This window comes from Danio rerio, chromosome 3 (genome assembly GCF_052040795.2).
Source record: "Danio rerio strain M-AB ecotype USA chromosome 3, GRCz13ab, whole genome shotgun sequence".
Classification (NCBI taxonomy): Eukaryota; Metazoa; Chordata; class Actinopteri; order Cypriniformes; family Danionidae; genus Danio; species Danio rerio.
In genome coordinates this window covers 49,293,441-49,307,608 of record NC_141023.1, presented here as the reverse complement: position 1 = coordinate 49,307,608, position 14,168 = coordinate 49,293,441, and the positions used below count along the sequence as shown (strand labels likewise).

At 38.4% G+C, this 14,168-nt stretch overlaps 1 protein-coding gene across 6 annotated transcripts in view; it reads left to right on the top strand.

Moving 5' to 3' along the window:
- adgrl1a (adhesion G protein-coupled receptor L1a) overlaps nt 1–10,990 on the top strand; it is a 374,293-nt gene extending 363,303 nt beyond the window's left edge. For 3 of the 6 annotated variants that reach the window (XM_087245090.1, XM_087245089.1, XM_087245091.1), the window contains exons 23-24: nt 957–1,087; nt 8,106–10,990. In XM_087245090.1, coding sequence (XP_087101216.1) covers nt 957–1,087 — 131 coding nt within the window. In that variant the 3' untranslated portion in view covers nt 8,106–10,990. Of the gene's footprint in view, nt 1–956; nt 1,088–7,778; nt 7,797–8,105 lie in introns of all 6 variants that reach the window. The other 3 variants (XM_087245088.1, XM_087245087.1, XM_087245092.1) reach the window with 3 other exon arrangements.
- Nucleotides 10,991–14,168: the final 3,178 nt, after the last annotated feature.

Below are 14,168 nucleotides of genomic sequence, written 5' to 3'. Positions count from 1 at the left end.
CAATATTTTTAAACATGCTGCACTTTTAGGTCTTAACCTCAGCTGGATGTTTTCATTCAGTGTTACACACAGCTTGGAAGGTGATTTTCAAAAACCCATAACAGGGGCTCTTTACCGGAAGGCTTGTGACTGTTATTGAAAAAGAGGGTGGCTGTATTGTTGATATTGTTAAGTTTATTATTATTATTATTATTATTATTATTATTATTATTTATTTTATTATTTATTATTTATTTATTTTTATTTATTTATTTATTATTTTTTTAAGAAATGTTTATTTGGAAATGTTGAGTTTATTATTTTCACTTTTACAAGTGAAAATAAACAAGTGAGATGGGAAAGTCATTGATTTTGATTTACCCTAATAATAATTATTCACTAATAGTTGACTAATAATGGTGTTCATGTTGATATTCTTTTAAGAAAGCCAAAACTTTTTTTATGTCAGGTTCCGTTTTAAGCATTTCTTACCATTTTAGACTGGCCAAGAGCACTGTAGTTGTGCAATAACAAAATTTATCCTCAAAATACAATTTGCCTAATAATTGAAGATTTCAGATGCAAAAACATCCAAGTGCCATCTGAAATGGTCTTCTAAAATTAGCATTTTTCCCAATCTCCTATGTACATGTTCAGTTATGTCACTTGTATAGAAAAGAATAGGCTATTTACATGGTCTTTAATGTAAAAAACAAAAACAAAAAAAAACAAACAAACAAAAAAAAAATACTGAACATAAACACTGGAGGCTGGGAAACATTATCATTTCAGATGGTACTTTGAGTTTTTTGGCATCTGAACTATTCAATTGTTCGCACATCTGTTGAAACCATCTTATTTTTTTAATTGTAAATTTATTTTTAAAATCACAATTCTAAATATCTGTTAGCCACAGTGAGCCAAACACATCAAAAGACAAACATTTGTGTGAATTGTCTTTGTTTTGTTTACTGTAGGTACAATGGGCAATCATCTTCTGACCAACCCTGTTCTTCAAACCCGTACAGGAAGCTCTCCTTATAACACACTGCTGGCTGAGACCTTCACACCACCATCACCTGGAGTCTTCAACTCTACTGGTCAGTGAGTCCAGATGCATGACAAGTCTCTTTAACCTCCAAGGGTTTAGTGGACACATATGTGGACAGCACATCTTGTTACAGACATACAGTGTCATCCTGCAACTGTTTTGCAGCATATACAATATCCCAAACACTATTTTTAACTGTCCTAAATGGGCAAAAATTTTGTTTTTTACTCTCTGATAGTCAAAACATGTACATAAAAATGTATATGTTATATATGCATTAAAAAAAAACTGTTTGGAAAAAAAAAGTGTTTTGTGTAAATTCGGACCACAAGTCCACATATGGACATAATTTTTCTCTAAAAGTACATCATATCAAAATATGATACGAAATATGAAAGGTTTTATTCTGATTAGGTTCCAATAAGTCCAAATAGCAAAGAGAAATAAAAAATTGCTTGTAAAAAATACCTTCGGCCTTAAGAGGTAAAATGTGCCCTTATATCTTTATATCTCTAAATCTAGGAGTTATCTTTGATTTAGAGCTTTGTCTAGAAAAACAAATTAGCTCAGTCTTTAAGAAATAGTTATTATCAGCTGAGGATCATCTCCAGCCTCAAATCAATTCTTTCTTTTCAAGATATGGAAAACGTCATACATGCTCTTATCAAGTCCCGCTTAGACTATTGCAATTCTCCATATGTTGATCTCCCTCAATCCTCATTGGCACGGTTGCAGTTGGTTTAAAATGTGGCAGCTTGACTTTTAACAGGCACCAAAAAACATGCTCATATCTCACTAGTTTAAGCATCCCTTCATTGGTTTCCTGTTAATTTTAGAATTCAGTTCAAGATTTTACTTATTGTTTTTAAAGCACTGAATGGGAAAGCACCTTCTTATATATCCAAACTTATTCGGAACCTACAGTTAACTGCTCGGTCTCTTAGGTCATCAAAGAAAATTTTACCGCAAATTCCTTGGTCGCGATTTAAACTAAAGGGAGATAAAGCCTTTGCAGCTGCTGCTCCACGTTTGTGGAACCAGCTGCAACCGGACATTACGAGTGCTTCTTCTCTCACTATTTTTTTAAGTCTAGACTTAAGACACATTTTTTATTCTATTGCCTTCTCAGGCTTTTCATCTTTATTGTGCTTTGTTGCTGTAATACTATTATTCTTATTAATAATTTTATTGTTATTTTAAAATTTTAGAATGTGTGCTATGGTTTTGTTCAGCACTTTGGCCAGTGCCAAACTGAAGTTAAATGTGCTTTATAAATAAACTTTACTTACTTACTTACTAAATGTGTCAGCTTTATTTCCCTTTTGCAAAATTGAAGTGATTTTTTTAAAAGCTCTTTTTTTTGTACAGAGCAATGATACTTACTGCGTTTTGTTTTCATTTTATATTTGAATTCAGGTTAAAAGGCGTTTATTTGTTTATTAATTGGTTTGTTTGATCATGTATTTAAGGGGGGAGGCTATCATAAATTGTATTAAAATTTATAGAAGAAACTCTCTAAAATGTGATTTAATACAATAGTTTATATGCTAACAATATGTATTTTCAGCATATTTAGAGCAAAAATCATTTGATCACTATTCAAATACTTTAAATCTTTGCTTTTTCCCTTTTGTGTCAGTGAGCTTTAATAATAAAAGTGCAGTCCAGTTAAGCACAGTTTAGTAGTATTTATGCATTTTATGTTTTTATATAGGAATGTAGTTTATTTTTACATACATATAGCTGCTTCACAAGAGTAGAACAGAATGGTGCGTTGTTGCATTCCAATTCTGGTAATCTATTTTCAAAGTCATGTGAAAGTATACATTTTATTTGCATTTAATGTGCTTTCCCTTTATATAAACTTTTTTTCTTCCATGTGACAGATCGGATATGGCCCATGCATGTTTAAGCAGAAGCAAATCACATGGATTCCAATTTTCTCAAATCAGATTCAGGCCTTGTTCATATGTGGAAATGTATCCAATGTGTATCGGATCTGCGTTCTAGTGTCTGCAGTGTAAGCAGGTAGATCAGATTTTCACCTGTTTATATGACTTGTGTGTCATTAAAAACCGTAGCGAATGACATCAAGTCTGACACCTTCTTTTCAGAACAGACTTCAGCAGAGTCCCAAACCTTAAATCTCATACAGGAGGACTTAAACAGCTTTTATAATGTCGTATTTAAGCATGTTAACAAGAGCGAGAGAGCGCAATGTCCACCACATAACCAATATAGACAAATATAAAACTAGTGCATACATCATGTGCATAAATCACGCCATGGATATTACAGTAAGTTGCCTAAAGGTTTAAAAAAAAGCCTTTATATTAAAAGAAGATGGACAAATGAGAACATTCCTGTCATAAACTATAGTAAAACAGCCTGTCAACAGATTACATACAGGAATAGAGGGTTTGGGGTGGGTGGTTTGTAGTACCTCATCAGCTAAGGCCCTGTTTACATTAATACGTTTTAGTGTTAAAACGATGTTTTAATGGAATGGAAATCGATCTGCGTCCACACTAGCGTTTCACCCAGCGTTTATGAACAACTCTGCGTCTACATTGAAACGGTTAAAACACACATCACGCGACCACACAGACACACTCTGGCATGCACTGCAATGTGTTTTGAGCACATACCCATATAAGAGCTGTTCATCTCGGACTGTTCATCAAGGATCCACCGCTGGATCTTATCTCACTATATTTGTTAAACCACCACAGCATCTGCTCAGGATACGGCCTGATCCAAGATTATGGAGACCTCAGGATAGGGAAAGCAGACTAACATAAGCATAGATGCCGTTCAAATTATAATGTCTTTTAAGAAGTGTTCCCAGCTCCGGTTACCCTAATTATGGATGGCATTAATGGATGAACTAGTTGACTGACCACATTGTAAAACATCTAAACTATTGTTTTGGAAAGTCTAAATGTCTTAGCTGAAGTTCATCATCAAAGTGGTTAAATATTATAATTTCCAAATTGTCTTGAGGGGTCGTGCTCTAAACAAAGTGCGGTGTTATGCACCCAAAATTTGTTTCGTCTTCATTATAATTAAATTATATTATAAAAAGGCCGACAGTGGCTTCTCCAACCACAGCAAATTCCATTTGTCTGAATTTGTCACCTGAATTTGTTTGTTTATTATGATTTGTTGTTCTCTTTGGCACATTGGATATAAACGGTGCTTTATTCGCAAATACGTTATGTGATTTTTCCAAAATCAAATTGGCATGTGATGAATTCACTCTTGCGTGTGTGTGTGTGTGTATGGATTCGTGTGTCTCCCTCCGCATGTGAGTTTACACCCTGTCGGTCTGTCAGTGTGATACAGAGGGGTGGACAGGGGCCGACCATCTGGCCAGTGTTTTAATCCCTCCTGCTGGAAAGACAGAGCAGAGCATCGATTAAAGCTAGGGCTGAAGTTGAGTGACTGACAGCAGAGAGCTTTCCCTGGAGATTCTACACAGAGTATCGCCATTGCTCTGCCTGTCCCGCACACACATATCCCCTCATAGAGCTCTCTTGCCATACCACTCGCCTCCATGTGCCAACTGAGAGAGAAAGATAGCTGCGGTTCCCATGTCAGTGGGGTGAAATTTAAGACAGCGTCTCTGTTGAATATTTTAAACGTTCCCTCTCTGTGTAATGTGTCAGGCTGATAGTGCGCCCGCTCGACTCGGCTCGGCTGAGAGGACATTTTTAGCATGCTTATGGAGAGGAAGTAGGAGGAGGGCCTCATTAGAATGTCTAATTACTCTCTCTCCGCACAGAGGAGCGTTGATTAAAATCATACCGGGCATTAATATTTAAACCCCCACACGCCTTGGTCTGCGGCGCCACACGCATCTCCAGCTTTCAATACACGCCAAACGAGTTAAAAGAATATCACAACATCTCCAGCGTGTGAAAGGGCGCGTGAAATAAACATCGTCCTGACTTTATGAGGCTGAAGCGTGAATAACATCTCGCAGAATAATCATCTTGCCAAAAGCAAACAATGAGGCTCTATTTCTGAACTTCCCAAACCCAAGAAAGAGGCACTGTGACTGTTCCCAAATACGATGGATGCATATGATGCTTTTTTTGACATATGGAATTATTATTAAGACACAAAACATGTAGCATATGTATACAAATGCTCAGAGCAAACAAATGCTTCAAGCTAAAAAAAAAAAAAAAAATAGCAAAAGTCGTAAAAGCACAAAAACAAGCACAGGACTTTCATTACCAGGCTTATTTCCCTTTACTGCGTTGGTCTTAAACTCAGTTCTTGGAGGACCGCAGCTCTGCGCTGTTTTGCTCCACCCCCAAGCAAACACAACTGATCCAACTAATGAAGGTGTTCAGGGGCCTGTTCCATAAACCAAGCTTACAGAAAAAGCCAGGCTTATTTTGGTAAGTCAGGTTTATTAATGGTGGATTCGGTTTCATTAATCAAATTTATGATAGATCAAACGCAGTTATGCTGGGAAACTAGCCTGGTACGGGGCAGGTGAACTCTCTAAATCAAGTTCAAGCTTAATCAAGATAAAAATAACAATCACCTTTCATAATATGATGTCATTTTAATTTGCTTAACCTTTTAAAAATTAATAAAACTTTAGTCACTTAATAGTAAATATATATACACCAAACATCTTTAAGAATACGATAATACATTTAAATTGAAATAAGGTACTGCAAACAAAACAAATACAAAATACAACATTTTAACTATTCTTTTTATACTTTTTATGTGTCTGTTTTTTTTTTTTTTTCCTGTTTATTAAAATTTTATTTAATATTTTCCCCATTATATTAATTTAGCTGTACCAATTTTTGAACTGTGATCTTCAGTTATATATATATATATATATATATATATATATATATATATATATATATATATATATATATATATATATATATATATATATAATTTTTTTTTTTTTTTTTTTTGTTAGATTAGTCCCAAATTTTACTTTGGTCCTGAGCAATCGAATGTATATACAAAAAAATATTATTGTAAAGCTTTTAAAAAAATCCTACAGGGGCTGATAATTCTTACTTTACCTGTATATATAAGCATATTTAAGTATAATTATATCCCTCCAGAAATTGAGTTTGAGTCCTATGATTTAAAGTCTTTTGGTCTGACACTGTGGTCTAAATTGGTTTTCAAATATTGCTTAGTGAACATTTAATGTATTAACAAAAATTAACAATAAAAATTTAGTTAATTTTAAATATAATAGCACTGTGAAAATAAAACACTTATAGCTTTTTTTTAATTTAATGGCATTTTAAAAATTAACTAACGGCTAATCAGCTTAGATTAATTAACTAATGTTAACAAATGGAGCCTTATTTTAATGTGATAATAAAGATTACGCCTACAGTGGATTAGATGGTTTTCAATTACTATCACTGGAATGTTGGCCAGATTAACTTAAAATGTTTGTGTCTAAAAATGAATAGGCTATTTAGCCTTCAAGCAATGCTGATATGATGAACATCACAGCAAATATAACCAAAGTCATTCCAAAAGTTCAGATTATGAATAATTATTCTTACTATTGTGAAGTTACCAAAATGGCAATATCATATGTTCATTTTTATAAATATTGTTTAAGTGATTGTTTATTTCCTTCTTCGACTTAGTCTCTTTAGCCATCAAGTGTCGCACAGCGCCGACTTATCCAACATATGTTTTGCATAGTGGACGCCCTTTCAGTTGCAACCCAAAATTGGGAAACACCCATACACTCTCACATGCACACACATACGCTATGGACAATTTAGCTTATAATTCACCTATACCACAGCAAACTCCGCACAGAAATGCCAACTGACTCATCCGGGACTCTATCTTGCCCACTTACAGAAAGTCATACCGGTTTGCAACTACATTAGCGGAATAAATGATGACTAACTATCAATTTAAATGATTTTATTACATTTAGCTGCTTGTTTACTGTAGCTGATAGTGTAGTGCAGCGGTTCTCAATCCTGCTCCTCATGACACCTAGCTCTGCTTATTTTACATGTCTCTCGGGTTTGACACACCTGATTTAGATAACCAGCTCATTAAAAAAGAGCTCCAAGGAGCTGTGTTCAGATCCACTCTTTCCCCTGCACATTGGCTGATTTTGAAGTTTACTTCATCCCAGCTGCAATTCATCACCAGGAAACACCCATACACTCTCATTCACACACATACACTACAGACAATTTAGCTTACCCAATTCATCTATACCACATGTCTTTAGACTTGTGGGGAACACCAGAGCACCTGCAGAAAACCCAAGCGAGCACAGGGTGAACATGCAGATTAGGCACAGAAATGCCAACTGACCCAGCCAAGGCTCAAACCAGCAACCTTCATGCTGTGAGGTGAAGGTGCAACCCACTATGCCACACTACACCAGTTTCCAGTGTCTTCATTTATTACAGAAGTGTGAAGGGTTAATACTCTTTGAACATGCTTTTGAACTGAAATCATGGCAGAATATCCTGCGATGTTCACTATGAAGGGCACTTACAGTTTAATGGAACAAATCTCTAAAGTCAAGTTGTCTTGATGGATTTAACAGTATTTAAAAAAAAAAGAATTTTTAATATATTTGTAATGACAAACATTTCAAGAAAAAGAATGCAGTATCATGAATAGCCCAGTGTATGAATATATAATTGATCACCTTTGTTTTCTTTTTTGTCTCATTCTGCCCTCACACGGCTTCACCATGGATTAACAGGAACTTTCCGTGACCCAAGTAAGACTCTTTTTACTTTCAATCGTATTGCTATTTTCAGTACTTTATAGGCTAATTTTGTAGAATGATAACCTCTTCACGTGTGCAGCGAAGCCTGTGGGTCTATGTACACAATTTACGTCCCCGGTAATAACTTGCTTCTGTCCATAATCCTATTAATCTTGTGATGGAAGTTGCTCTTGCCATTATTGATTCAATCATGGATTCTGTTGCCGTGAATCCCTGTCTTGATTAAAATAGGTAATGAAGTGCTTACTTTCCCATCCTCTTTTTCATTTTCTTACCACCTCTCATTTGCTTCCTCAACAGAGAGCACACTGTCAAAGAACCGAGATCACGGAGGCATGGAGACACTACCTCTGAACGGGAATTTCAACAACAGTTACTCTCTACGCAGCGTCGGGGGTTCAGGTGCCCCAGGGGGCAGCTGTGACTTCTTGGGAGGTGGAGGTGGAGATAGCCCCCCTCCTCTACTCAACCCCCGTGGCTCAGAAACTCTTGGCGGCATACGGAGAAACCTCTCAGATGCTGCGGCATTCGAGAAGATGATCATATCCGAACTCGTGCACAATAATCTAAGAGGCGGTGGAGGGGTTGGGGGCGGTGACAGAACATGTGGCAGCCTGGCCAGAGGACATGGCCACTTGGGCATGGGGAGAGCCGGAGGTGGGGTCGAGCCGGTGATTGGCATGGAGGATGACGAAGACTTTCGCTCAAGGGAAGCACGTCAGCGCACACCACAGGATGTGGAACTGCTTTACAAAGCTCTGGAAGAGCCCCTTCTTCTTCAGCGTGCCCAGTCTGTGCTCTACCAGAGTGACCCGGATGAGTCTGAAAGCTACACAGCTGACCTGACTGAGAGTTTGGGTCATAGCGGTCACAGTGCCCAAAGTGCAGCAGGGCAGGGGCACAGTGGACCTCCTGATTCACCTGCAAGGGATTCCCTCTATACCAGCATCACCAATCTGCGAGACTCACCTTACCCCGACAGCAGTCCAGAACCTCTGGAAGTGGTTCCGCGCTCTGCCCAGCCTCCAGAGGAGCTATACTACAGCTCAGGTCGGCCCGCCATTGGCTCCCGCGGGGCCCCCATGCAGACCTTCTACCAGGCTCCACCTAGGAGACCGAGCACTGAAGCTCACCCGGCCCCTGAGGCTCCCCATAGTGAGGGAGATGGACAGATGCAGTTGGTCACAAGCCTGTGACCACATGGAAGAGGTTGAGGAAGAGCGCCACAGGGTTTAATGCAAAGTGCCGATGATAGACTCCTCTTCTGTCTCTGACGCCCTCCTTAAGTCTGGTTGCCTTTTTGCTCTTTCATTTGTTTTGAACTAAGAGGTAAGGAAAGCCTAAACAGGGAGAGCGACAGAGAGGTTTGTCTCCATGGCAGCAGGCTCTCTGAAGTGCTGTGTAACCACTCTGCTCTCTCATCAGCATCATTTTCTCCTCCCTCCTCAGACACACACACACACATACAGAAATAGCAAGACCAACTATCTGCCTTCTCTCAATGGACGTCTCTGCCTTCAGCTCTCTTTGCTCCAAGAATACCACCAAGCATCTCACCGGACTTCTATTTCTGTGTTTTATTTTATGCCATGTCTTTAAAAATGTTTTGCATAACTCCTTACCTTCTTTTTCCCTTTTTCTGTTTTTCTTCATCATTATTTGATGAGAGCTGTTACGTGAGGAAATGGGGGTATGCCATTATACTGCAAGTGACAAAAATCCTCCTGAAAGCTCTTCGTGTTGCCAAAAATAACTGTTTTTGAGCCAGGACACAAACTGGAATCTACACATACACACACACGCACACTCACAGAAGTGCTTGTTATTAAACATCAAGAGTGTGAACATATGCTCATGAAAAAGGAAAACAAGGACTATTGTTCAGACACAGGTAGCAGGAAGCTGCCTTAGTGGAGTTGCCTTTATTTCTTTCTCTGAACTGACTCTTCTGTACAGAACAACCACAGAGACTGGGAACTGGGAAGGGCGGGGGGACGTTAGGACACAACCCATAGTCAGCTGAGTGGTTTGAAGCCTTTCAGCTCTTGTGAATGAAACTCTGTAGGGCTCAGATCCACAGATGGGGGCAGATAAAGGATTGAACCTGCTCTCCGAATCACTGATGGATGTTGTAGGTGAACGTGCTGTATCACCTGTGTTATTGTGGCTAGAAGAATTTTTTTGCTACCGCTCCCGCCATTCTTCAAGTCTGACCTCTGTACATACAAAACCACACGAAAGCGAAAGCAAGTCTTATTCTACTCGTCTTGTACATAGATGAACAAAAGCAACAAAAAAGTATCAAATACTATAAAAAACAGTTCCTTTACTGCATCAGAAATTCAAAAGAGTCGAAAATAAACATGTTTTGAAGTTTGTGACATGAACGCCACTCCGGTCTCTCCCTCTCTCCTCTTTCGCTCTCTTCGGCCCTCGTTCGGTCCTGCCCTGAAGCACAGTGGTGCCAGGAAATCTAATTGTCTGCCAAGAGACAGCGAGACGGAGAGACAGAAAGAGAATGATTTTACATACAAACTAGATAAATCCTGGCACAATTTTTATGTAATATAACCCATTACATTGTTGGTAATGTTTGACCTTCAACATTCCCAGACAGGAAGTGCTTGACATGAATGAAAGGGGAATACACTGTGCCTCGCGGGTGCACTGGTGCATTGTGGGTTGATTGACAGCAGCCATAATGTAGTGTTGGTTATATTTTATCTGAAAGATATAATAGATATCAGATGACTAGATGAATAGAATATAAGATATTTAGGTGAAAAAAAAATAGGGGCGGGGGGCACATTTGGTGAAGTTTCAGTCGCAAACTCTAGATTGTATTTGACTGTTTTTGCATACCAATATCAGCTGTTGTTTCTGAATCTGGTGTGACAGTTGATTTACTATTTGTATGTGTATGTCTGAACATGATTGTTTGGATGCCTGAGAACCAGAGTGTGTATGTGTGTGCGCTCGTGCGTCTGTATTTCAGAGGCTATTTTTACTGGGTTAGATGGACCCGCATTAGAAAAACAGGAAGCAGAGTAAATCTATATCTATATAAGAGCTCGGTATAAGCTTCCATCTAAAAAAACTTTGTTAAAGGTATTTTAAATGTTAATTTGCCAGTCAGGTACAATGGAAAACAAAACCACAACAACAACAACAACAACAAACCAGAATTAGCATTCACTGAGTGATAGGAACATCTGACCAATGAGACACAATCTCTTTGGTTTAGAATCCCCATATGCAAAGCAGCTACATGGCCTATTGAATAAAAAAGAGGTATTCACGAGTGTTCCGCCCCTCCGAAGTCTGCTCAATCTCATGTCTGATGTTTTATTTATTAATATTTATTTGTCTGTTTTGATTATTTATGCACTTATTCATTTATTCAGTGTGGTTATTATTCTGTGTACAGAGTATATGTGAGGGTGACGGGTTTGCGCTATATTTTGAAGAGCATACTACTCTTACTAAAGCTGCAGTATATGCTATGTATTCCGAATCATATCATGTCCATTTTGTTCCACAATTTCCAAGCACATTTGCCATCATGAGTGCTAAATGATGGAGTATGAATTCAGACAGATTCAGGCTGTTTCTCAATATGCGTTCTTCAGCGTATTTACGTCTTGGCGTTCTTGTGTAATGTAATCATAAACTGCCAAAGTTCAGTTACAAAACTTAAGACCGTATGAACAGAGGAGGCGTGAAAGTTCCTGCGTTTTTGATATTAAGGACGCATCGACGCAGACTTGAGCGCAAAACCTGCTCGAGAAGTCCTAGAAATCATTGCGGCCGAATACAGAAGGTGAGAAGCGCAGAATTTAATCTAGATTTAATATTAAAGTTCAGAGATATAACGTATTTATCAGGAGTTTCCGTAAATGAGGAGGTAAAGGAAACATTACCTTGAAAATCTTTATAAAGGCATAAACAGATTAAGGGTGTTTATTTGCCGAAATTTGTATTAAATTTAGTTTCATTTTGTATTGTGTAATGTATGTTTGTAAGGTCTTTATGCATAGTATATGTTGTGAAATGGGGAAAAACAATAAATCATACAAATGCTGTAATGTTTAAATAATTATATGTTAAAACGTGTGAAGGTCATGTGACCATCACGAAGAACCAGGGAAGAATGCAGCATTTCATTTCTTACAGGACACTTTCTCTGTTCTTGCAGTCTTCCAAGTTCGTTCTTTTGAGGTAACTTGGCAAGACCGGTCTCCACAAGAACGCAAATACGTTCTCATCATTTTTGAAATTGAGAAACAGCCAGACAGTAGCACTCTTTTCTTGGTAGAGGAGATTTAACCAGTGGACTGCAAATATTAGTGTAGCCCACAATGCAATGTCATGACCTTTTGTTTCCCAGTGTGATGAATGGGATCAAAATAATATATGGATATTTTGTCAATTCATGATTGGACTTTAGGACAATTAAACAAATTTAATTAGCCAAATACTGTATTCTGTTTAATTCCCAGTATGAATAGATTGGTACAATGTGATGAGGCCATGTGACCACAGTGTACATATTGTTTTACTTCCACACATCTGTGTGTGAAACAGTACACAAATGTTTAGAAAACACTATATAGACCCTGATCACAGGACATATTTTAAAACAAAGTGTATACTGCGTAGTAAGCTTTAGTATGCATTCCAAACATAGCCATACAAAGAAAGAGTGAGAGCAAAGGTGAGAATATGTTATTAGAAAGAGGTCAAGGTGGACACTGTGCATCTCAAATCAATGCCCATCTCTTTCTTTACCCCTCACTCATGTAAGTCTTCTAAGGGGACGTGTGTGCAATCCATTGCATGGAAACTTGTACTGATTGACACAGGGTCAGTATGTTTGCCGGTGTGCTGGCCAGCAAGTTGTTAGTACACCCAGTCTTATATTTAGCCCTAGGCTTGTATGATCAGCTTTTCTTTAAAGCAATGACCTGAACAGTCTTTTTTTAGTTCTTTTGTGCAAAATGTTCTATGTTGATGATGAGTAGGACCAGCTTCAACTGGTCAGCAGGTTTGACCGTTTGAATGTATTGTCATACACCATTGTGAACTAGCTCTTAGAGCTTAGGATGCCCTCTAAGGAGATCTGCTCCTGACTCATGGCCCTCTGCCCACCTGGCACAACACTGCTGCTGTTTTACCCTCTTACTCTGCTGTACTGGCCCATGGGAGAAGCTGTTTACTTTTCCCCCTTCATCCCCGGAGACGTCCAATGTGCGTCATGTTTTGTGCCCTTGCTGGATTTTTGCTTTCCATCGACCCCTCTTTCACATTCCCCTGCCTACACAGTTCTCTCCCTGTTCCTGCTTAGCTCACCGAATTGTTTTTACACGTCTTTCCTAGCTGAGCACTAATGTGGGAAGATTTGTTATGTTAGTCAAAGGCTTTGTTTACATGGGGACTGAAGGGATAATATAGTACAGTGTTGAATATGGTGATAATGACAGTGATTATGCGCTGTAGTAAACTGCTAGACTAAAGCCCGCTCCGAGGGACTGCTACCACCTCCAAAAATCCCCATACAACCCCTGATTATCATAATAATACTAAGAGCTATAATCTAGCGGAGTCAACCCACCATGCTCCCGCTCTCTGGGTTTCTCCCTTTGTCTTCCCCCACCCCTCTCGCTCTTTGAGTGCACTTGTGTTCGCTGTTCTTTAGATATGAAAGGAGTCACCCTGATCCGCTCTCCACATCGGCCTTCGTTTCATGTCTTCACATTCACATAGTGGTAAAGACTGCATGCGTAGATACCAGATGAGTAGGCCCAGATGGAATCTGCTGCTTTTTCAGAATTTTTAAATGAGGAATGTTTAAAATTGATCAAATGTGTTAAATTGGGCTCAAAAGTGCTACTCTCTTATGGGTGACTGAAAGCATAATGAAGTTTGTCCATGAAAAGAATCCTTATATTTGCTTGATGAATGCAGTTTCCTTCCTATTTTGAACTTTTTTTTTTTTTTAATTTTGAGACAGGAAGGTGGAGCAAAATATACTTTATCTAAGGCTGTATTTACACTGCAATGATTCATGCTCTATTATAATTTGCTAACTATATCCATATCCATAAATGTAACTTTTCAAAAATGTTGCAAATTTGATATAGGTATTCTGACCTGGATAGGCTTATGCTTTGTTTCCACTGATTCGGTACAGATTTATTTATTTGTTGCCACTGTAAATAAAAAAAGGACCAAAATACAACCCCTTAGGTGGAGGGCAAGTTGGCCCTCTGGGGCCCAGACTGCAAGTCTAGGGAGAGAGGTTGGCCCCTGGGTAGCTTTTGTAAGGGTACCTGGCTTAAAAGTAAGGTACCAATAGTCTGGAGC